Source organism: Rattus rattus, chromosome 1 (assembly GCF_011064425.1).
Source record: "Rattus rattus isolate New Zealand chromosome 1, Rrattus_CSIRO_v1, whole genome shotgun sequence".
NCBI classification, from domain to species: domain Eukaryota; kingdom Metazoa; phylum Chordata; class Mammalia; order Rodentia; family Muridae; genus Rattus; species Rattus rattus.
Window position 1 is genome coordinate 172249250 of NC_046154.1, and position 26052 is coordinate 172275301.

The following is a 26052-nucleotide window of genomic DNA, read 5'->3' on the forward strand; positions in this document are numbered from 1 at the left end:
CATCCATTTCCTTCTATCTCTTTCTCCCCATCTCACCTTCTCCTTTTTCCTGTTTATACTTCAGTGTTAAAATTCCTTGGCCTTTTGTCTGGCCTTGGAACTTTTTCTTCTAAGAGGTCTAGCCTCTTGGTGGTTGGTTTGAGTTTTGGATTGATTTTGAATTTTTAAGGATTTCATATTGTCCCACCAGAATCTTCCTCTTTGTTGAACTTCTCATCCAAATGTTTAGATTTCTCACTTAGATCTTGTATTGACACCTTTACTTCATAGATTGGTTTATGAGTCTTCTTTAAACTCAACTTTAGAATTCTTAGCATTTAATCTGTTTCACTGCTTGTGGATTCAGTTATTAAAGAGTCACACATCTTTGGAGGAGTAAACTTGTCTTGCCTTTTTAATATTTATCCTTCTATTGTGATTTATCCAGATGTTGAAATTAATGTCTTCTCCATTTTATATTGCAGCCTTGTCATGGTTTTTGAATGAGAATGGCCCTCCTAGGCTCTTATTTGGATGCTTGGTCCCTAGTAGGTTGGGCTGTTTAGGGAAGGATGTAGACCTCCTAGAGGAGGTGTGTCACTGCGGGCTGACTACCAGTCATAGTCACTGTCTTCTCTCTGTCTCTGTCCCTCTGCCTCTTGTCTCTCCTTCAGCTCTTAACTACTGCTCTAGTGCCTTGCCTGCCTGCCGCCATGTTTTCTGCCACAGTAGTCCTGGACTCGCCCTCCGAAACTATAAGCAAACCCTCAGTAAATGCTTTCCTTTCCAAGTTGCCTTGGTCATGGTGTTTCTTCACAGCGATAGAACAGTGACTAAGATCTTAGGTAGCATCCTGCACAAGGGCCCAAACCTCAGCACTCTTCAGAAAGGAAAAAGCAAACCACTATTACAGTAACAACAAAAAGAAACCTGACACAGAAATACGAGAAAAACACGTTAAAGGGAGCTATCATTCTACCCATAACTGTCGGGGGGAAATGGCAAAAATGATGCAAAGTAAGCTCTGATGTTAAAATGTATTACAGAACTGATCTGAGGAGGGGAGGGTGCAGCAGTACAGCTGAGTAAAAGACGACAAAGAGCAGGGAGCGCATGTGAGGAAGACGCGACAATGGTGATGGAGCTCACCCTATCAAAGCCAAGTAGAAGGTAGCTAGGAGAGAAATCTGTTTTCTTCAGAGGACTTAACCCTGAGTTTGTCAGCTACACACACCCCAGGGCAGGCCTCAAGTTCAGCCTTAGTTGAACAACACAAACCGTTCTCCATGTCTTGTCGTTTTGTTTTTAAGAGATCAAGAACACGAAGTCGTGTGGTGGGGAAGTGGGAAGGGAAAAGTGTGGTAAAAACATATCATGAGACTCTCAAAAATAAAACCACTATATAAACAAAAATTTAAATAAAAAGAGTGAAAAGAAAGAAACCAAATAATTAGAGACCTTAAAAATCCTCTCATATTAGACTAAGCCATGGCTGGAGGCTGGGCCTGGGGACTGGGGGCAGATTGGGTTGTCACTGGAGTCTGTTGTTTCCCCATGTTGTTCTCACTGTAGATAGCAGTTGGTACCGTGTGGTCTGAGGGCCAGGCCATCAAGGGACTGCACCCATGTAGATAATTCCCTTCTCTGTGTACAGTGCCCCACTGCTGGCCCAAAGGAACTGTTTGGCCTGTTGGCAGGCAGATTCTCGCTCGCTCCAGAGGCCCTTCAGTTTGTATAATGGCGGTCCAGCTTGCCAGTGGTGAGTCTGCTACAGTCGGTGACATGAAGAGCACAGTTTCTGTACTGCAGGGAGAGAGCTGAGGGTCTCACTGCTTTCAGACACAGCCCAGCAGCAGACCACTGTGCAGGAGGAAGGACACCGTGGGAACTGAGGAATACGTCAGATATGGCCTCTATACTGCCTGTCCCACCCAGCAGCAAACTGTCAGTAAGGTGGTTCTGGAGGCCAACCCCAGAGCTGCCTCCATCTCCAGTGTACGGGCCAGGTCCGTACCACAGAGGGCAGGCCCATCAACACCTCATCCTCCGCAGCCTGGGATCTCTGCTGCTTAAATATTTGAGCTGGTTCAAGCCTTACCCTTCCCCATCCATATTTCTTTTGCTACTTCTCTTACCCAGAAGCAGTGGCTGCTGTCCCTTGTGTTCAAGTGTCTGCAGGAGATGGACAGACACAAACACTAGACCTTGCAGTTGTAGCATTGGCTTCTACCCACTGGGAGCCCAGGTTGGAGCTGGGACAATTCCCAGTGTTTTGGTGCACCACCTCTGTTTCTCTGAGCCCTTTCAGTGTCTGGTCACCTCCTTCTTATCTCCAGTAGTCTGTACTTTCCTCAAAATATAGCCCTTCTCATTTATACAGTGCTACTGGGGAAATTTTGTCTTCCATTGTACTTCTGAAGTCTAAAACAATATCTAGAGTACCTCAACTTCATTCTCATTGAGAGAAAAACTGTCTGTTAATGGCTCTAGATACTTATAACTTGTAAGTAATTTTTTAGAGTGAATGCAAATTTTAAATTGTATTTTTTTCTCTACTGGATTCAGAAACAAACAGATATAACTTAAGAAAAATGCTTTCAAATTGTTCTGCTTATCTCTCATATATCTGCTTAAAGGTTATGGTGACTACTGCATAGCCTGCAGGCTGTCTGGTTAACTTGTAGGGCATTGCATGTAGTTCAGTACTGAGGCTGCTTTTGGTTGTCTGAGGTACACTGTTCTGGGTCAAGTGTCAGGATAGCACGCCATTAATATTGTTCCATTCCAGGTCCAGTGCATCTTTAAGTTTAATTCTTCTGCTTACAGAAGAGAATAAATAAGAGTAGAAACCTGTCTCCATATTTCGTGCCATTGAGGATATGGGGAAGTAGAGCAGTGCTTTCATAGAGGTGGAAGTCGAGTCATAGGCAACGCACAGCAGCGCTCTAGGTTGCGCTTGGCTGGAAGGGGATGCCCGCAGCAGAGCTCCTGTTACCGTTCCATGCCGAGGCTAAAAAAACGATCAAGTCTGCGTCGGGGGAAACGGCCATGTTTCCCTTTTGCTTAAAACAACAACAAAATGTGCTTTTGAAAGCAATTAAAACCACCAAAAAAGGAGATTGACATCTTGGGGAGGGATTTTCCTGATTCACAGACCTCTGAGGTCTTCTGTCTAACAGTGTTGTTACTGCGCCTAACTAACACCTTCTCTTCTGATATATGGGTAAATAAGACAGTTCTGGTCATACTACTCATGAGTCTGGAGAACTTTGGTGCGTGTTCTCTTTGTGCTTGGACACCCATCCTGATCTTGACTTGTATCCTGATCATGTTTGAATTACAGTTTCAAAGGCTATTGTACCAAACAACATGATAAAGACAGACTGACCTTGTAACATCAGGTCAGACTTATAGTATTTTTACTACTATATAAGGTAAGCAGTAAATACTGTATTTCAAAGATACCCATTGTAATCATAAAGTTCTTGAGATTCATAAGTTAATTTTTTTTGGAAAGGAAGTCCTTGTGGGATATATCTTTATTATATTAAAGATGATGGACAGATAGGCATATTACAACTTCAAGGAATATTGAGTTTGGTTTCTTTTCCCCTCTTTATCCCCCTTTCCACTATATCATTTAAAATCGCAGAGATTTTTGATGACTTGGTCATCAGCATTGCAGTAGAAAGTTTAAAACATGCTTATTCTTCAATTAAAAGATTTGTTACATGTTTAATTTTTTAATTAAGTGTTTTAGATAGCATTAGTGACAAAGGGCAGTGATCACTGGGGACATTCTTTTCAAATTGAGTAAGTGCTGGTGAGATGGCTCAGAGGTGAGATGCTTCTGTCCAGCCCGCTGGCCTGAGCTCGGTCTCTGAGACACATGGTGGAAGACAGGGGCACCCACAGCTGTTCTCATCACTACACACATGCACACGTAAGTTAGGGGAGTAAAGATACCTATGTGAGTGCGGCGTAGTCTCCGAGTCAGTATATGGCTGTTCCTCTGTAAGACCGCTGCCTCTGACATATTGAATGCTAACCCTCGAAGAGACTTCTGTCTAGTTTGACGTTCATTTTTTTTCCGGTTAGTTGTTAATACGATGATATTTCTATGGCTGAATCAAGCACTACCTAAACCAGTGAAGTGTTAGTGGATACAGAGTCATTCCTGTGAAGAAAGTCTTGGAATCGGATTGGGGAAGACTTCTGAAAGTCTGCAAAGTTCTAAACACCCAAGAGAGTTTGGGATTGGTTGTTTCAGGCCTGCCTTCGAGTTTCCCCTTCACACTTAAATCAGCTAGAAATGGTGGGTGTTTGCTGATGTGTACTTATTTATGTAAGGAATCCTTATTGGGGACCCAGGCTTTCATCTAAGAAAGCACTGACTGGTAAGCACATTTGAATACTTTATTATTCTTTTTAAAAGGTTTAGGATGCACACACACACACATAAATGCACACACACATACATGCACACACACATACATGTGTGAGCGATACACACTGTGTTTTCCTGAACTACCAACTATATCAGTAGGCTGTCCTAAGTTAGTTGCTCACTAAATTCTTATTTTTAGTGACTATACCTTCTATTTTGCATTTTTTTAAAAAAAAATCTGACTTAAAAATTTAACAGTAAGACTGAGGTACCTTTTTTGAGAACTTTAGTGTAGACTTTATAGCAGAATTGGAATACTACATTGATTTTTGGAGTTAGTACACCTTACAGTTTCTGCAACTATTTGTGCTGATTTTGTTGTCCTTTTGGGTTTTTTTTTAAGGACTTTGTAGTTTCCTAGGAGTTAGGGACTTTTATATTCCTTTCCATCAGCCTTCTGAATGGTTTTAACCATTCAGAAAGGGAAATAGGCTTCCTCTTATATTTTCTTCAGCTGATTTTTCTAGGGTAAACTTGGACTTCCTTGCACTCTTGACTGAGTATAATGGCTTCATATAGAAATATAATATTTCATTTTTGAGTGCATATTAAAGCAGAAAACACTTCCATTGCTGGAATATAGAAGGAGGCTATTTTCTATTTGTTTATTTTTCTTAATAAGTCAAAGAGTGGAAAACACCCTCTAGGACCAAGTGGTACTGGGATTGGCTTGCACTCAGACTGGGAGGCACAGTGCCCAGCGAGGGCTCCGAAGCTGTTTTGCTGGCTGCCCACTCTGAGCAGCTGACTAACCAGCTGCCGAGCACATTGATCTCCTCGTCATGATTGCTTTCATCTTAGAGCAGAGCAAGTTAACACAATTTAAATGGAAGCCACATGAGAGGCTCCTGACCTCAGGGTAACCTCCTTTCTTACCTTTGAAAGAGAGGAGTGTTCTTGTCACTTCCCAGTTCTAGCCACAAGATGCTTGGGAATGGATAGCCACATAAAAAAGAGCGTGACTTTTCAGCGATTTCTGAACACAGGCAGATCTTACACTGGATCTTCTCGTTTTCCTTTAGTGTAAAAGGAGCATTATTCTGAGCCTGCTGTTACATGTTGAGTAGAGAAAGAGTTCTGTTCTTCCTTCTTCTTCTTCCTTTTTAATCCTTACTCTAGTCTTCCTGGAGCTGCTGCAGATGCAGCTGGTAAATTAGACCTGTGACCGGTCTAAACCTGCCCTTTCCCTAAAACAGTATGCAGAGGAGCAACAACTCTTTTCCTATAACAAGTCATTGTTTCTTGTGTGTGTGTGTGTGTGTGTGTGTGTGTGTGTGTGTGTGAGAGAGAGAGAGAGAGAGAGTGTGTGTGTGTGTGTGTGTGTGTGTGTGTGTGAGAGAGAGAGAGAGAGAGAGAGAGAGAGAGAGAGAGAGAGAGAGTGTGTGTGTGTGTGTGTAGACCTGAAGCTGACATTTGGTTACTTCCTCATTGCTCTCACACTGTGGAGATGAGGTCTTATGAAACCTGAAGCGTACAGTTTGGTCAGCCTGCTGGGTCCTCATCCCCGGGTTCCGTTACAGTTGCCTGCTGTGCAGCTGGCGTTCATGCGGGCGCTGGGGATCCACACTAAGATCTTCACATTTGCTCAGCGGAGTTACCCACTGAGCACTGCGCCCCAGCTGTGATGCACGCATTCTTATACTCGCTCATAGGAGTATACTTCTTACTTCTATTTCTCGTTCATATGTCCCTTGTTCTTGTTCTTGGACTGTTCCTTTACTCGCTACAAAGGTTTAATTTAGTTTTTCTTTGTTTGCTTCTTTTTAGAGACAGAAAAGCACTCTGTAGTCCAGGATAGCCTAGGACTACCCAGGATAACCCAGAGCAGTCATTCCTCCAGCCTCAGCCTCCCGACCGGCATTATCGGCACGGGTCACTATGCCCAGCTCTGCGCTTTCTTTTGTAGGCACTTCGACTTTGTTCCTTCTCTGACTTGCCTGAGAGGATAGATCCTCCACCTCCAGAACGTTCTGAGTTGCTCTGTTGAAGAGCAACTGAAAATGGTGGTCAGTTTCCAAGTTATAAGTTATATATCTACTTTCCCCCATTAATTATTTAATTATAGAGTAACTACCTCTAATCGCTCCTAATTCATTAAGCATAACTCACATTTATTTAGTGGTTAATAATAAATTCAGGGGCTTATAATGTGATTATAATTAACCATAGCATTCTAACTGCTGTTTTACTTGCTTAAGTTTCCCTGGTACTGAAGAAAATGGTATGCCAAAGATCTGTGCTGGACTCCTGAAGGACATACTTAGAGGAAAAGAAGAAGGTAGAAAACATTAAAAATAGGAAGGAAAGGAAATAAGATTAAAAAGTACATGTAGGTGTTTGGTTAGTATTGATGTTTTGTTGACTCTGTGGAATTCATCTATTTTTACTTAGGAGTAGAGAAGCACCCAGATATTTCTCTGAAGTTATGTGAACTTCAGTTGTCTATCTTCTTAATAATTGATGGTGCCTTCCTTTGTTTCCTATTGCTGTGATAAACCATTGACCAAAAGCAATTTTGGGAGGAAAGGATTTATTTCATCTTGTATTTCTAAGAAATGGATCAGTCCTAAGGGAAGTCAGGGTAGCAGCCTGGAGGCAGGAGCTGGAGCAGAGGCCATGGAAGGGTGCTGCTTACTGACTTGCTCTCCATGGCTTGTTCAGCCTGCTTTCTTATAGAACCCAGGGCCGCCTGATTAAGGGTGGCCCTGCCCATATCAGACTGGGTCCTCCAGTATCAATCACTAAGAAAATGCCCTATAGACTTGCTTGCAGTCCACTCTGTTAGGGGCGTTTTCTCAGTTTCTGACAAAAGTTCGTGTCAAATTGACCAAAACCTAACCAGCACAGATGTTGTTCAGCCACTTACAGTTTTGGCTAAGCACGCATATAAGGCCAGTGATGGATACTTAATGTTTCTGATTCCCTTAAATGCCTGGTTGAAATTATAATTGAGAAATATTTTTATGTGTGTCTATGTGCATGTATATGCACATGCATGTGAGTACTCACAAAGGCAGACAAGGGCATTGGATCCCCTGGAGTAGGTGTGAGTTCTGGGAACAGAATTCTGGTCCCCTATAAGATCAGTTCTGTTCACCACTGAACCATCTTTCTAACCCTGTTTTGTTTTTTTGTTTTTTGTTTTTTGTTTTTTTGGTTTTGTTTTGTTTTGTTTTTAAGAAACAAAGTTAAATCTTAATGTTAGCCAACTAACTTTAGCATGAGTTACAATTAATATTGGCACTAATATAGTGTTCTGTAAGCCTAGTATGTGTTAATTTCAGCATTTGGGAGGCTGGGGGAAAAATTGAATTGTAAGATGAGCCTGGGCTACTGCTACAACCGGAGAGCTTAACCTTAGAAAAGATGAAAATCCTTTGTGACCTTCTCTAGGAACCACTAAAGGGGTGATGGTAAACGACAGAACAAGCCTATAAAACATCTGACAGCACAGAAGTACGCTACGGGGTGAAAAGGAGGAGGCAGAGGAGGAGGATGACAACGATGACAAAGATCAGAGAATGGGACAAACAGCAAATAGGAAGATACGGTGGGCAGTCGTGCAGTTAATGCAGAGAGGGAAGATTCGCCAGGGACATAGCTCATTGTTGGAGTACACACTTAGCGTGCACACAGTTAACTGGCTTTTAAACTACGACTCTTTATAAAGAATAAGTGGAGCATTTACAGTAAAATGAGGGGAAATCATACCATGTGACTGTAACCCAGAGAAGGCTCAAGTGGCTGAGCTCAGATGAGAGGAAAATGGGTGTCTTCACAGCATGGACTCCGGGGAAGCAGTGAGAAACCACCCAACAGCAGAGCGGCCTCAGAGTTATCCCTGGTAAAGAAGCAGCTGCAGCAGAAACACGGTTCAGAGTGACGTCCTAAAGAGACCGTTTGAGATAGGGTCTCAGGCAGCCAGGGCCAGCCTTTACGCACTCACTATATGGCTGCTTGGCCCCCAGCACCGCGAGCTTCAGTGTTCTTCAGAGGTGCAAGGCTGAGCAGAGTCTTGTGATTTTTATTTTTATTAGCTAAAATAGTGTATGTAAGTAGACTTTTATGGAACCTTTGACTTACTATGTGGAACCCCTCTTGAGACCCTTGTCTTGGAATTCTAATTATTATATTAATTATTATTATTATTAATGCTTATTGGTGACATACTTGATTCTACTCAAAACTAGAGGGGTTATGAACTCTGACCGTGTTTGAAAGAGTGTGTCTATGATCCATTCTCATGATTGCCTTAACATACAAGCATATTCTGAGGTTATATTCCCTTAGCACTACAATAGTCTATGACTGTGAAAAAACAAAACTTCACCGACTCTTAACCGCCTGTGAAAGGACCCCAAACATGCAGCTTTCTTGTACAGCGTTTTCTCCTTGCCAGTTTTTGCAGTAACGTTGTGATCCGTAATTGGTGATGCCTTAGGTTTTGTACAGGATATGCTTAAAATGACAAACACTAACTATTAACAGAGAATGACAACCTTTTAGCCGGTGAGAATACAAAGATGAATAAGGTTTAGATTAAAGGGAAAATGGCTTAGGTATGAAAGTAGCGCTCTACCTTTCACTAATCCTCATTAATCTTTTTCTTTGGTGAATGCCGAGTAGGTGGGAACTTAGGGTTTCTATGCAGATGCCAGATTAGGACTTTTTTCCAGTTTTTCCAGTTCTGATTTTGAATTTCTGATTTTGTTTTATAAGATCTATAAAAGGTTATTTTTTTCAAACCTCATTTTTTTTAAAATAAAAAAAGTGTTTGCTCTTATTTTAGTATTTAGTATTGACATAATTACTTCAGAATTCATAAGAAAAATACCAAATGTTCTTAACTAGATTTTTATTAACTAAATATTTGCAAACCATTACTGCAAGTACATAAAAATGAAGAAATAAAGTCATGCAAGTGGTTCTGGCTATTAGTCCGTTTTTTCGTATCCTCTGACACATGTTAAATGTGTGCCCTGTCGAGCAGGAGTCCTACAGACTGTTTGGAAACTTTGCTCCGTCCCTTGTTACATTCTGCCAAGAGAAAGTGTACCTGGGAGAAGTAGGAGGGGGCAGAGGGAGAATCAAGAGAGCCTTGTCTACTTGTCCTCTCACTGGCAGCCAGAGAGCTCTACCCTGGCAGGAACAGAGTGGCAGTTGGTTCCAGCGCAGCCTCTGCTTGCCTACAGACCCATCCTCTTCAAAGCTCCGTTTAGATGAGCCAGTCATGTGCTCCTCAGACTGCGTGTGGTCATTGCCGCGCGAGCCCCTTGGCTTGAGCTCCTGGCTTCTAGTGTCCTGCTAGCAGCCCCCTCCTTTCCGGGGGTCAGTTCGTAGGGTTTCTGTTTGAAGGCCCAGAGTTGTAATAATTCCAACTACTTCCTCTTTGTTTCTTTCAGCTCTGTGCAATTCCTGCTTCCATAATAATCTGCCTCTTCCCCTTTTTCCTTTCCAATTCTCCAGTTCCTGGCTAGCGATTTACATTAAACTCTTGGGGCTGATGAGATGGCTCAGTAGGTAAAGGCAGGCGCCACCCGGTCCCAGAGATCCAATGGCGGAAGAAGAGAACTGACTTCTGTGAGTTGTCCTCTGATCTCTACACGTGTACCTGCTCACATACTCACATACACATTCACACATACATAAATGTAATAAAAAATATAAAAAATTAATAATAAATATTAAATTATAGGTGTGATACTTGTCTTTTTATCAAAGCCTGACTCATAAATTTGTCAAAATGCCGTTACCCACGGAGTGCCAGGAACAGTATGAGGCTGTCTACATGTCGTAGCGACCGATGCTCTGCACAGTGAGACTCTTCTTTCCCTTCTGTCACCCTGCCAGCTAGCCTCTCCTGTGGGCCAGAGGTGTCTGAGCATCCCGTGTCATACTTCTGTTGTTTGCTCTTCTGCACTTCTTATTGCAAGGCCAGTGATGCTGGCCTTGCTTGTTCTTGTTTCTTCTCTACCTCGTCCTTAATGTAAGATCTCTGCACACAAGGTCCACAGTGAAAGTTTTGGCTGCTGAACATGCCCGTGGGCCCTTCTGAAGGAAGGATGGACCTCACTTAAACACCTGGCACCTAAACTCCCTCACCGGTGGAAGCCAAATCCTGAGGTCCTAAGTCAGATAAAAGTCCTCCGGAATCCACATCCCGAGGCTTGACCGGGCCTCTCCACCTCAGGGGCTCCTGAGATCAAAGCTGCTCCTTCTTCCTGGCAGTTAGTTCCTCACCAGTTCGTGTAAGGAATTCCAGAGAAGAATCACACCAGTCTGGATGCAGTAAACTTTCTTAGGTTTCCACCTCTTAGGCTTTCCTTTCAAATAAGCCTTCCAGCTTTCCCTTTCTGCTCCTGGCGCTGGGCCCACAGATTAACTCTGTGTTCTTTGATGTATCTGGAACCCTCCCCAGCTGGTTTCCAGGAGCTTGAAGTCATAGGAATTACATCCTGGCACACACACCCTTGCAGATTGCTCCATAATGATCTGTATTATGCACCTCAATGTCTTTTCTGTTGGGCTCTCCATTAAGATGGGTACCTCCTCTAACTATTAATAAAACAAGTTTGCCATTACTGTGTTGGCTTCCTGGTCCTGTTGCAGAATGTTTTAGCTCTTTCAGGTTTGTGTTGGCTCACAGTTTTGGTGGTCTCAGTCTGTCACTGGCTGCCCTTTCGTTTAGGCTGATGGTGAGGCCATCCATCCTGTGGGAACACTTGGTGAAGGAAGACTACCTCATGGCCAAGTGTGAGAAAAGAGAGAGCAGGAGAATGGTTGGTGCCATCCTTTCGATAGCACGATCTCAGAGACTTACGTTCCTCCTGCTAGGCCCCACATCTTCTCGGTTCTGCCCAAACCACCCCAACCCCAGTAGTGCCAGTGGCTCGTAAATTGCTAGGCCTTTGGGGGACCATTAACAACCAAACTAGAGAGAATTACTTCTCAGTTCCTGCTTTTATTTCTCTTGTTGATCTGTTCATCTACTAACTAGATAACTTGAATCACAAATTTTGTGGTCTTAGGATTCAAAGGAGAATTTTTTTGAAATTCTCGTATGTCTGAATGATAAGATATATCCTCTCTTCCAGCCCCAGTGCTGGGTAAACAGACCAATGCCTTCCCTATCCCAAGTGGCTCCCAACTACCTGGGGAACTCTACAAGCGGGGGGGTCTGACGTCTCTGACCTCTGCCAGCATGTGCACACGGCCCCTCAACATATAGATGGGAATCACATAATTAAAAATAATAACAAAAGCAAATCTTAAAGGAAAAAAAGCCCCACTAAGTCAGTAGTAGCCTGAGATTATAGTTACTTGGCAGCAGGATTGAAGAAAGTAAGCCTGGCCTTTTGACCTTGATCATTAAAGTATGTCGTTTATTCCTTCAGGTTTTTACTGTTAACTTTTTTTTTTTTTTGGTTCTTTTTTTCGGAGCTGGGAACCGAACCCAGGGCCTTGCGCTTCCTAGGTAAGGGCTCTACCACTGAGCTAAATCCCCAGCCCCTACTGTTAACTTTTAATTATGCCTGTCTATTCCCAATATTTCATAAACTTATTACCATTGTTTTTGCTAATTTACACAGAATTATGGTAGTCACAATTCATGGCTCATGACGTACGTTACATGTTGTGAAGATATTGTTTTTTCTTTTTCAGTCAATAGAAACATTATATACATTTATCTACTAAGTCAGTGGTTCTCACCCTTCCTCAGGCTGTGACCTTTAATACAGTTCCTCATGTTGTGGTAACCCCAACCATAAAGTTATTTTATTGCTAACTGCAATCTTACTACTGTTATAAATTATAATCCACGTGTTGAAAACATCTGATCTGAGCAGTATCTTGATGTTTAGTTTTATGAAAGTATTAACCATCCAAGGCTCTGTCTTGATAAAGATATCCGTCCGTCTTGGGCAGGGATGTTTCTTGGATTTTGCTCTGTTATGCTTTTCCTCAGATTTCCCCTTCCCCTTGCTCTGCATGGGCCTCACAGGTTAAGCCTGTGTTCTGTGCTGCGTTTTCATCACCACGGCTTTCTGAATTGGAACCCCACACATACCCAAGTGTCTTCCAGGTCTTGAAGTGATTAGTCAGCAGTGAAGTGATTTGATCCTCAATACCAAAGAAAAGGAGGAGAGCTGTATCTTTGAATTACAGTGGAGGGATTTATATTTTCATCAGAGTTCCGTAAGTGGTGATTACTTCTAAACTACAGGACATAGTCATGAGCGCAAGTATTTTTCAAAACAATTTTTTTATCTTTCAGTAAACTCCTGCTTTTATGATTTAAAATTACTTTTTAAAAATAAAATTAATAATAAATTTTACTCTTTATGTGTACTGGTGTTCTTTCTGCACATAGATCTGTGGGCCATAGGTGTGCCCAGTGCCCTTGGCTGGTTGGGATCTGTAGCCTTGTAGGTGGGGGGTGGGAACTGAACTCAGGTCCTCCTAACCATCGAGTCCCTACTCTAGCTCCTAAAGTCATGGTGGTTTGTTTGTTTGCTTGCTTTTAAGCCAAAGAGGATTTGGCAAAATGGGTGTAGCTGGAGCACATAATTAAAGGGAAGTTTGTTTCATTTGTAAGGTGGGGTCCCGATGTTCCTTGTCTTGTGCTTCTTTCTGGGTGTGCTATTCTCATTTGTCTCACCCTGCACAGTTACAGTCACCCTTTTGGTTCTGTCCTGTGAGACTGTGATGATCAAAAGCATCCAGTGACTTTCCTAGTAGATTATTTATGAATTCCCCGAAACTAGGAAGCTGTTTAAAACAGAATCCCCTTTGTGGGGATTCATCATCTGCCAATCAACTGATTATTCATGATGAGAAAGTAACGGCATTTTGAAGATTTTTAAAGTCAGATTTTAATTCTATTTAAAATTTTAACCTACTGACTAGTAAACAATATATCTGAAGATAGTTACTGAAAAATTTGCTTAAAGAAAATCATAAACTTCTTGTAGAAAAAAACATTATCTTTTAAAGTCCTGAGGAGTTGGGGTTGTGATTTGTCTAACCTATTGGGGGCTGTGCTTTTAGAGAAAACTGACCCTTCTCCTGGAAGCTGAGGCTTACCCTTGACTAGGGGTAGTGCAGCTTCCCTCTCCCCACTGGATCTCTTGGTCTGCTTTAGGCTTGTACAGGTTTTGTGTATGACGCCTTAACCATCGGAACCGAGTGTGTAGCTGCTCACTGTGTCCAGCAGACTCTGTCCTTCTAATCGTCTGCCTCTCCTGGCTCTGACGCTCTCTGCCTCCTCTTCCACAATGAGCCTGGCTCATTGAGTATGGCTGTTCATACTGGACATCCTGTAGTCTCTTATTCCCCAGAGCCCCTCTCTCTACTTGACCTGGCTGGCTGTGGACATGTACTGAAAACAGGCTTCTCTGATGAGATCTTCAATCAGTATGTACAAGGATAGGCCATTAGGCGTTGCTTTAATACTGTGTCCACTTAGCAGAATAGTAGTAGTAGATTATCTCCCAGGTCTATGACCTGTCTAGCCATAGATTCTTGACTAGGTATGGGCTTCATCTTGTGGAGCAGACCTTAAGTCCGGGGCAGTTGGTTACTCTGATGATGCCCCTATTGGATCGTTGCACACGTCTCGCCAGGCTGATGGTTACTGTAATCCACTGGGCAGTACTGATGGTTATTTCCTGCTCTGAGAGCACGCGTCACATCTTTCAGCACTGTGAAAGCCAGCCAGAAGAGCTGACGCTCCTGGGACACTACCAGTTTGCTTTCTCCATATGGCTGGCGTCTTCAGCAAGAAGGTCTTATCTCAAGTTTTGGAGGACAACCAAGAACACTGGCAATAGTTTGTAATGCTTGAAGCCTTTTGGGCCCCAGGGCTGCATGGCACACTTGGCATGGTACATGGGTGAAGAAGGACAGAGGACAACTTGCTGGGCTTAGTTCTTTCCTTCTATCACGTGAGCTCTGGAGATCACGTTCAGGTCATCAGGCTTGGCGTGGCGGAGAGTGCCCTTACCGGCTGAACCGCCTCACCAGCCCCAAGAACTTTTTGGTTTTCGTGACATGGTTTTAATGCTGAGGTTCAGATATACCTATTTGCTTTTGTCTATTTTTTTGAAAAAACACAATTGGACTTTTGATTGGGACCATATTGAATATGTAGATCCCCTTGAATAGTAGAAAAGTCTTAATAGATTTATCTTCTAGTCCATGGAAAGGGGATATATTTTCATCTACATACATTTTTTGAGCTTTATTCAACAGTATTTTTTAGCTTTTAGCATATACTTGTTAATGTCATTGGATAACTCCAAAGGATTTATCTTTTTAATACTTTTTAAATTACTATTATAACTGTTTCCCTTCTGTGTGTGAGTGTATGTATGTACTGTATGTGCACATGTGTGGACATGGCCTGGAGGTCAGAGTTCAACCTTGGGCATTGTTTCTGAAGAGCTTCCTAGCTTGCTTTTTGAGAAAGAATCACTCGGCACTTGAATGCCATGGCTTGTGTGTGGTAGTAAGGATAACCCTGGGGGTCTTTTCTTTCCTTTACCCTGTGTGTCTGGAGGATAAAATCAGTCACTTGGCTTGGCAGCAGGTCCGCTGCAGAGGTGAGCCACCTCACTCTAATTGGTATGTCTTCTAAGTCAGTATAACATTTTCAAAGAACCAAATTCTGTCTTGTGTATCTCCACTGTCTTTCTTGTATCCTTTTAGTTAGTTTTGGGTTTAATTGGATCTTTGCTTCCTAATTTCCTGAAGTGTACCATTTGGATACTAATTCAAGATTTTCTTTTTGATGTAGACAGTAGAGCTAGAAGTTCTCTTGGCACTTAGCTGTACACTGTAAGGTTTGGTGTATTGTATTAGTGTTTTCCTGTGTCTCAGTGTGTTCTGTGGTCTGTGTGAGTTCTTCTGTATGGTATTAGTTAGGGTTGTTTTATTTTGTTTTCACATATTTGTAAGCTTATAAGCTTTCCTTGTTTGATGCTTAGTTTCATTTTATTAGATTCAGAAAAAGACAGACAAGCGCGCGCGCGCACGCACACACACACACACACACACACACACACACACACACACACTCTTCTGCTAGGAATATATCTCAGTAGTAGAGCCCCTGCCTAGCATATATATACATGTCGCTGGGTCTAATACTGAAAGAAGAAAACCATGTTTTCAGGTCTGGTCTGCAGTACGTTCTGCACACTTGAGAAGAGCTGGTGTGTACTGTTGTCAAGTAAAGAATCCTGCATGTGACTTAGGCCTCATACACGTTAAATGTGCAGTGTTTCCAAGCTCTGTTTTGTGTGCTCTTTCTAACACTTGCTGTAAGTTGGCTGTTGAAGTTTTCAGTTCATCGTCATCCTCCTTTTACTTTGCTCTGGAAGCCCTTCCTTCCTGCTGTTCCTGTGTGTGTGTGTGTGTGTGTGTGTGTGTGTGTGTGTGTGTGTGTGTGTGGGTGTGGCTGGGGGTTGGCAGGTCTGTTGGGAGAAAATGTCTTAATTTCTCTTTCATTTCAAAGTAAAGTTTTGTGGAATGTAATATTCTTGTTTAACATTTTTTTTCTTCTAATATCAATGTGCTGTTCCTGGCCTTTTCATTTCTAATGTATCACCAGCCGTAATCATGTTGAGAAACCCTAGTGAAGATTAAGTAGCCCCACACTGGCTGCCTCACGATTTCTTTCCTTGGGATCTCTGTCTTTAATGAGAAGTATCTCGGTGTGGATCTCTTTGTATTCCTGTTGGTCTTCGTGTATTCATGTCTTTGTCATCAGAGCAGGGAACTTTGAGGTCAACGTTTATTTTTAAAAATGCACTTGACTTCATTTTGCTGTTTTTCTAGAACTTTCAGGGCCCTGGTATTCATGCGTGTACTTGTGTGACAGGGTCCCAGATGTCCGTTGCTCTCAGCTTTTTATTTTATTTGCTAGGATTTTCTTCATTGTTTGTAGATTATGAATAAGTGGATCCTTTCCTGTTGTGTGCTATTACTCAAATGCACTCAAATACAATAAGAAGTTATTTGTATCTCTCGGAGCTACTTAAGCCCACCAAGATCTATTTAATGCTCTGTGTTAGCACATTTCCCTAGAAATCTCCAGCGTTTCCACTGCTCTTTTCAATCTCTAGAGGTCTTTTTCTTGGAAACCAGGAATTCTGTATCTATTAATATTCCCACTTTCCACCCTTCCCTAGGCTCTGGGACTTTATTTTAGTTTTGTTTGTTTTTGTTTTGTTTATAATTTTGTTTACGGTTATGAAGATATTTTTACAACCTTATTTCATGCCATATGTATATCTTACATGTGCAGCAGAACTCCATTTGGACTCACTACTTTGTAGGTGCTCATTAGCCACATCGGCCTATATTTTGGATAGCCAAACTCTGTACGGTATTATAATACAGCATCTATATGTAATTGATCTGTGCTATCTGTGATTATTTTATCCTTCTTTGTCCTTCTAGAACAATAGGCAAGACTTGTGGCCAGCATAGTTCCTCCAGGATTCTGCAACGATACGTATGCTTGGATAGACAGGAGGGACCATATGACTACATTAGAGACGATGGTGGCTGAAGTGTTGATAGGCTTTTGATCTGGTATGGGGCTGAGCTTCGAGTGGTGCCTAGCCTGTACGAGGCACTGGAAATCATTATCTGGTGTGACTGAGTCTAAGGTTTATAGAGACAATCATCACACATACAGTATTTCAAAGGCTTATAGATTTTTTTTCTCACAGATGAGGTTTTCCTCAAATGATGTAGGACCCAAGCCTGCGTAGTTACTCCTCTGCTGGGCCTGTCACTGCTTTAACCTTAGAAAGAAGGGCTTCTCTGGTGTCTCTTTTGTTGTTCTTGTTCTGTCATTTGACTTCTGAGAAGGCTTACTCTGTAGCTCCAGTCTCTCTGCGAATTCACTGTGAGGCCCGTACCGACCTGGGAACTAGCATCAGCCAACCTCCCAGGTGCTAGGACTATAGTGGGAGCCATCTTGTCTACCTGTACCATAAAGATTTAGAGAAGCAAAATGGTAGTTGGAAGTAATGGAGTTTACCTTGACTAAGATGTAGAAACAGATGTCCTGCCTTAGTTACCGACTGTCACAGCAGAGCTCTTCTGAAGGTGCAGCTACAGGAATGAAGCAGATAGATGACATTTAGGACGTGTCTGCAGTTGTCACGTTTAGGGCATGTCTTACAGTTAGCACGTTTCTTTGGAATCAGGTTTAGCATACTGGGCTGCTTCCCATTGACATCTGTATATTACCTTGGCTAACACACAACCGAAGCTTCCATTTAGCCTATGATGGAGTAACTTTAAGTAAACTGAAGTCCTGCTGAAACTATTAGAAATACCCAGGGGAATGAGAGACCATTTTGAAAGTATGTAAGACTCAGTCTGTCCAAACTTGAGATTCAGGAGGGCAGGGAGGGAGACACAGTATTTGTCATTTGCTGAGTTAGTTAACAGCCTTTAAACTGTTCACAGTGGAAGGATAAAGTTTGAGCAGGGCATAAGAAAAGAGCAAAGAGCAACCGGGGACTGTACAGAGCCTCCACTGCCCTGTCTTTATTTTTCTTTGTATATTTTATTTTTAATATCTTATATATGTAATTATTATATATTTTACTTAACAGCCTCCGCTGCTGTTATTCTGCCCTAGATTTACTAAGTCCCCTGAAGGACCTTACTGTAGCAGGGACAGTAATGCGGGAGTGGGTCAAACTCTCAGTGTTCGAGGTCAGTCCCCAGCAGTCTCTGTCCTTCACTGGGTTGTGTTTAACTGCTGATCTGCGTCTGCTTGGATATTCAGCTAGGGACAATAAATAAAGCCTCCATGGAGGAAGACAGCCGCATGTGGAACCTCTACGTTCCTCCAGTTTACCTCGTCATTCATGTAGTGTCTGACAGTCTGTAAGCTACCCACACATCAAAGGGAGAAAAAGCCAGCAGCAGAAGCAGCCTGACGGCTTATACAGACTGAGGGGTTATAGACAGGAGCGGTAAAGCATGCTGATTAGCATATTCATGAAGATAGATGCTGGAGCTAGAATGCCGCCAAGAACTGGGATCTGCAGAAAAGAATCAGGTGGGGGGTTCTATAACTGAAGAAATGGGCAGTGCAGCAAGGAGATGGGTTTAGTCCCAGGCAAGACACAGTGAGGAGGATGACCGGTAAATGGGATGGTGAGTTCCCAGACACTCAGCACAGACTCGTCTGCTTGGTATCAGGACTGACCCAAGCTCTGCCGCGGTTGCTTCTTAGACTCCCTAAGCAGTATGTTTTACGATTGGAGCTTGGCGATGAAGAGAAACGATGCTAGATTATAGCTGCAATGCTGCCTTTTCATGTGTGCTGTCTCATGTTTTAGTATGGTGTTCTTAAAATTACAGTAAATACATACTAGGGAGTGATCAAATACGAAGTTATCCGTTATAATTTGTATTTGTGTTCTCCAGACTTCCAGCAGCAAACCCTTTCTATGAGTCTCCTATTTAGCAAACCTAGAATGTACCGTAAGGGTGAGAAGTTGAGCAAAACACACATGGAAAACACACAGCAGGATTTATGTTAGCACCAGGGCATGGTAAAGGCCTTGTTTTTTATCTAGGATGGTTTGCAAGGCGCTCCGGTAAGTTTGCTTATTACATGTAGGTCATAAAGAGCCATTAGAAAAGACATTATGCTAAATTATTGAGTTGCGTAAAGGGGTGATTGACTTGTTTCTCACTTAGTAATGCTCCTCTAACTAATAAGACAGGAAAACGACTGCCAGTTACATTTGATGTCTTGTAAATTATAATGTGCATCCTGATTTCAGAGATGTTGGAATTAAAAGAAAAAGTCAATATTAGCCTTACCTCTAAGTCTTCAGTTCTGTTGCTCGGTGTTTGATGGTTCGCTCAGGGAAGTTCTTTGAGCATTTTCCTACCTTGAAAATGGGATAGGCCATGGATCTGGCTGCTTCTGGATGGTGGTTGACACTTGTGCATAGACCTAAGCATCAAAGTAACAGCCACGCGGAGTTTGCAGAGGGCAGCAGGGTCTAGGGACTTTCATCCCTTCTGATCTCTTCATTCTTAAGGTATCACTGTTGAGTTCCATAGAAGTTTGCCCTCTGTCGATACAGCATTAATAGTGCTATTAACTAGAGCAGCTAAATAGAGCACTAATCAGACTATATAATTTTGAACAAAACGTTTAGATTCTGAGATATTTGCTGGAAATGAGAATTCCTTAATAGATAGATTCCCATTTTAAAGATAAACTCTAAGCTCAGAGTGCCATTTTTCTTCAGCAATAAAATATTTAAAACTAGAATTTTTGTTTGTTTGTTCTTTACTTTCAGAATTTTTCAAGCCATATCCAGTTGATAGGATGAAAAAGTTTAAGAGGAGACTGTCCCTCACGCTCAGGGGAAGCCAGACGATTGATGAGTCCCTGTCGGAGCTGGCTGAACAGATGACCATAGAGGAGAGCAGTAGCAAAGACAACGGTAAGTCTCTGCAGGGGAGAGCCTTCGTCACCTTACAGATACACTTCCATCCTCTCTCAGATAAGTTGAGGATGCTATTTTTATTTATCCAAGTCTTCGGTTTCCTGGACTCCTCTCAGCCTGCAGTATACCCGCTACCTCACCCAGGAGTACCTTTATGTTTTGACTAGCTCTCAAGTTCTTACATATGCTATAAAATTAGACTAATTGGTAAATAACTATTGGTAAATTATCATTTAAATATTTGCATTAAGTATCCTGAGTTACTGAAGGATGGTGAGGTTGGAAAGGTCCTGTCTGGCATTATTATATAGTCTTAAGCATCTTCGGTGTGTATTGGCTGTCTATGTATTACAGGGATCATCAGGTGTGGGAATTTGCTATTTTCTTATTTTATGTCCCACAGTAAGACCAGAGTATTGAGAACTCCTGTGACAGAGACAAAATCATTGTTTCATTTGACAGTGCTTTTTACGATGCAAAGTAGTAGCGCACACATTTTATTGTAACAATGTAAAGAGTTTATTAAATTGAACTAAAATGTAAACTTGGTGAAAGTTTTAGAACACTGTTGCCAAAATAAACCGAGGAATGTCCCAGTGATCAGGAGGGAGATAAAAACAGCCAGCAATGAGCGAGCCATGATTTCCCATGTCTGGGGAGTTCCCTTGCCTGAGCTTGAAAATCTGGTTCGAGATCTCTGGCAGTGGCCAAAGCCTGATCAGCTGCTTCATTGCAGGGGAAGGCTTGTGGGGTGAGAGACGAAGTAGCGCCGTGCGTGTCAGCAGCCATCGTATGGGACTGCAGGTGCACAAAGGCACTGAAGTACTGCTTCACCCACGCGGAGAAGTCGGTTTATCCAGTGCAGGTTTCACAGACCTTGCCTTTCTTCCTCAGACAAATCATTGCTTGCTGAACAATGCCCATCTTGTTGGCAGAGTCCAGGCGACCTTGGGTCTGTTCTCATGGTCTGTCCTGGTTTTCCGATGCTTTCCTTGACGGTCTGATTTCTGACAAGAGCTCAGTCAGAAATTTAAGACAATAATTTGGTTATCATTCTATATAGGGGGCAAAAATTTACATTTGTCTCAAATCTTGAAGATGATTTTGTAATATTTTTTCCTCTTTTAAGAGAAACTGCTAGATACACAGAGCAGAATTCTGCTATTCTCAAAGATTCCCATTGGATCCTTGGTGGTTAATAATAGTTGAATCCAGCTTGCTTATTCTTGTGCTAGAAATTCTGGCCAGTGTGCTTGCCAGTGATGTTCAGAGATAGAAGAGGCACAGTGTACATCACGGTCACTGACTTCTGGAATGCATTCCTATGAGTATTTGATTACCAGACAAACGTTTTCATTAGAACTCAGTCACGGACGATGCACTGACATTTTAGAGCTACTTAATACTAATGGAGTGTTTTCTGGAATATTTTGGTAATTACCTTAAAACCTGATTAATTTGTAACAAATGATGAGATGTTAAAAATAACCAATATTTTGGAAATGGTGTAAGTTATTTATTTGTGACAAACCGTAGGAAGGAAAGACTAAGAAAGAGCAGCGTTGGGGTTCCTCCTCATCAGAGTGACCTGAAGTCGTTCAGAGATAGACCTTAACTACCATAGTCACTTGCCATTTATTCTCTCTGTGTAACGTGGATTTCATCAAAAATGAGTCTCTTTTTGCTCATGTCAATGCCTAATGGCTGTACTAAACACAGTTTCCCCCTTGGAGAGTTTAAGTCTATTCGTTTTCCCCGTTTTGTTTTTAGCACAAGAACTACGTAACGTAGGCTGCACACAGAGATAGCGCCCGTGGCAAAGCACTCTGCAGGAATGTATGTAGAGCATGCGCAAAACAGAATCAACTTACAAAGCAAAAGTGCTTTGTCTAGTTTGAAACAGTGAACATTCTAGATTAAGAAATGAGTAAGGTAGTTTGTTATTTCTCCGAGTAAACTGCCTCAGACCAGTTTGATTGCATGGGTGGTCAAGACATCTGTTATGCTTGTAATATGAAGACATGTATACCGTAACATAATGGACAAGTACACACTGGCAGGGTTGTAATTCTGTAAACATCTTAGAAAATTAAATGCACGTGGTACTTGTGGTTATCTACGATCCTCCTCCCAACTAGAATCTGAGAGGTTTTTGTACTTTTAATAACCGTATCACACTTTAAAGGCAAACTTAAAATGTTGTGCTGTAATTGTAATTCACAGTGCACTGTGCAGCTGTGATGTTTGCACAATGACTGGTGGATCGAATCTAGAAAAGAAGAATCTTGAGTTTTACTTACTGAATTGGTAGTCAGAATGTAAAAATAAGCTTAAAATTGATAGTCTTGGCCACTTTACACACACCGGCTCTAATTTAGAGCAGCTTTATTTAAATATAAATTGAAAATTTGTAAATGGAAGAATAAGAAAGTATTCCTAAAATATTTTCTAGGAAAGATGACTAAAAAAATTTTAAGTTTTTATTTTTATTTACTTATTTATTCATTCATTCATTCATTCAGTTAGTTTTTTGTAGTGTGAGAATTTGACTTGGGGGCTCACACATGCTAGGCCAGCACTGTATCACTGAGCTATGGTCCTAACCCTGAGTCTTTAGTCTTTTTAAATTGTCAAAATTAATTTATTTCTTTGTCTCTAAAAGCCTAGCATAGAATTACCATATGGACAAGCAGTTTCACTTTTAGGGATGTACTCAACGAAATTGAAGTAGGTATTCAAACAAAACATGGCTAAGAGCCTTCCTCATCCATAGCTGACTGGTTATCAAGTATTATCACACTGTAAGGTGTCTCTGCTTGTTTAAAGATTCTTATATAACAGAATTCCATATTCAGGGCAGTAATCTCAGCCTCCATACTGATGCACACTCAGTATTTCTGTTGCACTCACTCATTGACACACCTTTCTGAATGTCTAGTAGTAGAGGTACAGATGAGATGCCTTTTGGTAAGAATTACGTGTGTTATATTCTACGGCATATTTAACGCTGTGTGCAACAGACACATGGTAGTCACGTTAAGTCAGCACATGGAGGACTGGTTTGCAAATAATTTTAAGATGGGAATAATTCGATAATAAGAAACCTGGGGAGGGGCGTATTAGTAGCTGTTAAACAGCTTTGGTCACTGGACCAACCTAAAATGTTAAGGTCTTTTCTATAAATGTGTTTTCATAGAAATCCTTCTAACTGTTGCACTTTGAATGAGTCGCCAAAGAAGTGAGCTTACCTGTAAACGATCTCTGTTACAGCCTTGTGTTTTGTTCTGTTTTCTTAACCCTTCTCTTGTGATCCTGACTCTTGGGACGGCTGTGGAATGATTCTTGGATGCCATGAACCACAGAGCCCATTGTGAAGAATGGCAGGCCGCCAACGTCTCACAGCATGCATTCCTTCCTCCATCAGTACACAGGGTCCTTCAAGAAGCCCCCACTGCGAAGACCCCACAGCGTTATTGGAGGAAGCCTTGGTTCCTTTATGGCAATGCCCAGAAATGGAAGCAGATTAGGTAACGTGCTTATTGGTTTGCTGTGTTTAACAGTCTGCTTGGAGGACATGCGCGCTGGTGTGAGTGTATGAAGAAAGCCGGTCTCTTTCACTGTCAGATCTCCTCTAGTCATGTAGAGCCCAGGAAGAAAGATGGGGTGCTAACACCGCAGAGAGTGATGCTTCCATGTCTGTTCATCCAGAAGAGTGGGTACCGCTTCAGCAGTGCTTCAGGTCACGATCGCATAACCACAGTACAAGAAGTACTTACCAGCTGACTTGTTACTCTTTTGCCTTTATGTGCTTTTGAAATATCCAGGAAAGATACCTGCGAGTTTGTGTGTATTTTATGTCTCGCGTCTTTTTTGATAGTGGAGAATTATGTTTTGATTTTAGAAATCACTTTAAATAGAGCTGTTTCATTACCCCATTAGGTAGATGTATTTACTACAGTTCTCGAACGTCTTACTCCACCGTTTGCTTTATTTCTTGCCACAGTAGGTTACTTCCGGTTCTTGTCCCTAATTTTAAGACTGTGAACCTCTGTACAGTGTGGCTTCATCCGTGAGAAATGTGCCTTTATCCCTGTCGGCACAGCACGGAGAGTGGCGCCGGAATCGTCAGGCCGGTTCGTGAGCGATGAGTGTTATAGTCAGATGAGTTGTTAAACATAGCTACGGTTGTAGTTTATATTGCACAGCTTTAGAGTTAAGCTAAATTAAAGGCCAAAGGTAATGAGTGCTCCAGAGTCCTTACCCCCTAACTGGTTTCCTGTTACGGTCGTCTACTCTCTGCGATGATGTTATTTGCATCGTGTGTCAGTAGTGATAACACTGTGTGATGGTGCACCATTGCATACGTCTGGACAGTGTCACCTGTCCGGTCATACTGTGCCAAAAATCTGAAGCCAGTCACGAGGGAGTATTTATCTTCAAAAAATCAGTGGCTTGTAATTTTGTTGGCAGTGTAGTCAAGAGTTAGTTATGTTTTAGGTTGTATGGACCGGAGTCTGTTGAATATTCTTTTTCTGTGTGTAGTAACCCTTTAAAATTGCAAGAAACATTTCAATCTCAGGAGCAACATACAAACATCTGTTCTTGAGACTCTTGGTCTCGAGTTAAGAAAGTAGCATTGAAAATGTTAGTAATGTTGATCAGATTCATCAGTGTATTGTGTCTTTGTCAGTTTACTAGTAAGTGGTACGAGCTTGACTAAGCAAGTATTCTCTAGTTCTTGATACGCTTCAGGTTTCCTCAAAGTCCTTGACCCCACTACAGGTTCGTGAGGCTCTGACATCAGCCTTCACTCTCAGGCCTCCCTGGTACTCTGAAGGAGACAGAAACAGCCATGCTCATTACCGTGCCTGATCTCCTGGCCGAGTCGAACGGTTCTCAGTGTTTGTCCGTACTGGAGATGGGCACCTTTGCTTGGCAGTCCTTGTGAGACAGGGCTGGCTGGTTTTGGTTGCTTGTTAGTCCTGGGGAACTGAGTCTGCTGCCTCGTTAAGGCTTGCTTCGGAAATGCTAAGTCACTGAGCCCGCATGGCCTTTCCAGTGGTCTAGGCAGGTCTCGAACTTGTGCACTTGCTCTCAGCAGAGTTTTGGTACCTTAAAGAGCACAGACTTAGTTTTGCCGTAGATACCCAGCGAGTAATGCTTGGAACTCAAGGCAGCGACTTGCGGTAGCCTCAGCTGGTGTCTTCTGCTCCATCCTGTGCCCTAGTTCCAGCTCACAGGCATGCGCCACACGTCCGTCTTGCTATGGATGGGTAGCAGCTATTGAAATATTTTAAGACTGTTCTATGAGTGAGTTCCATTTTTGTACTGACCTAGTGATACATTTAACCAGAGAATAGGTGTAAGAAGCAGAAGACCAGGCAGGTTTCTACCCCAGCTGTGTGCCTCAGCTGCCTGCTCTAGAAGCCGGCTACTTTAAGTCTCTAACTCCCGGCATCTGGAAAATGAGCGAAGTTACAGTAATTCTCAAGAACTCTGTCAAGGCTGTAATTTTATTCAAGTCTTGATAATAACTTGAATTATTTTTCTTGGAACAATATTCATAGTTTGAAAATGTAAAGGGATTTCCCTCTCCTACCTCTGCCTCCCTAGTGCTGGGGTTAAATGCCGTGCCACCATGCTTGATGGATAGCTTGCTCTGTATTGCTGAAACCATGATCAAAGGCAGTTTGGAAAGAGGGTTCTTTCTTTCTTTCTTTCTTTCTTTCTTTCTTTCTTTCTTTCTTCCCTCCCTTCCTTCTTTTCTTCCTTCCTTCCTTCCTTTCTTTTTGTTTTTGTTTTTTGACTTACACATTCACGTCACAGTCTGTCACTGAGAGGGAACCCAAGGGAGGCACTCACGCACGGCAGGTACCTGGCGACAGCATTTGAAGCCGAGACCATGGAGGGTGCTACTTACTCCCTTGCTCCAAGTGTCTTGTTCAGCTTGCCTTTTCATTCACCGCTGGGTCCTCACACGTCAGTTATTAACCAAAAAAAATCATCACATGCTTTGCCTGCAGAGCAGACTAGTGGAGGTGTTTTCTCAACTGACTTTCCCTAGTGACTCTAACTTGAGTCAAGTTGTCAACCCCTCGTCACCTTGACAGACACTTCACTACTAAACCC

At 42.2% G+C, this 26052-nt stretch overlaps 1 protein-coding gene across 1 annotated transcript in view; it reads left to right on the forward strand.

Moving 5' to 3' along the window:
- Cdk17 (cyclin dependent kinase 17) overlaps nucleotides 1-26052 on the forward strand; it is a 76419-nt gene that overhangs the window by 26704 nt on the left and 23663 nt on the right. The window contains exons 2-3 of the mRNA XM_032911475.1: nucleotides 19774-19920; nucleotides 23286-23450. Of these exons, the coding sequence (XP_032767366.1) occupies nucleotides 19803-19920; nucleotides 23286-23450 (283 nt within the window). The 5' untranslated portion in view covers nucleotides 19774-19802. The remainder of the gene's footprint in view (nucleotides 1-19773; nucleotides 19921-23285; nucleotides 23451-26052) is intronic.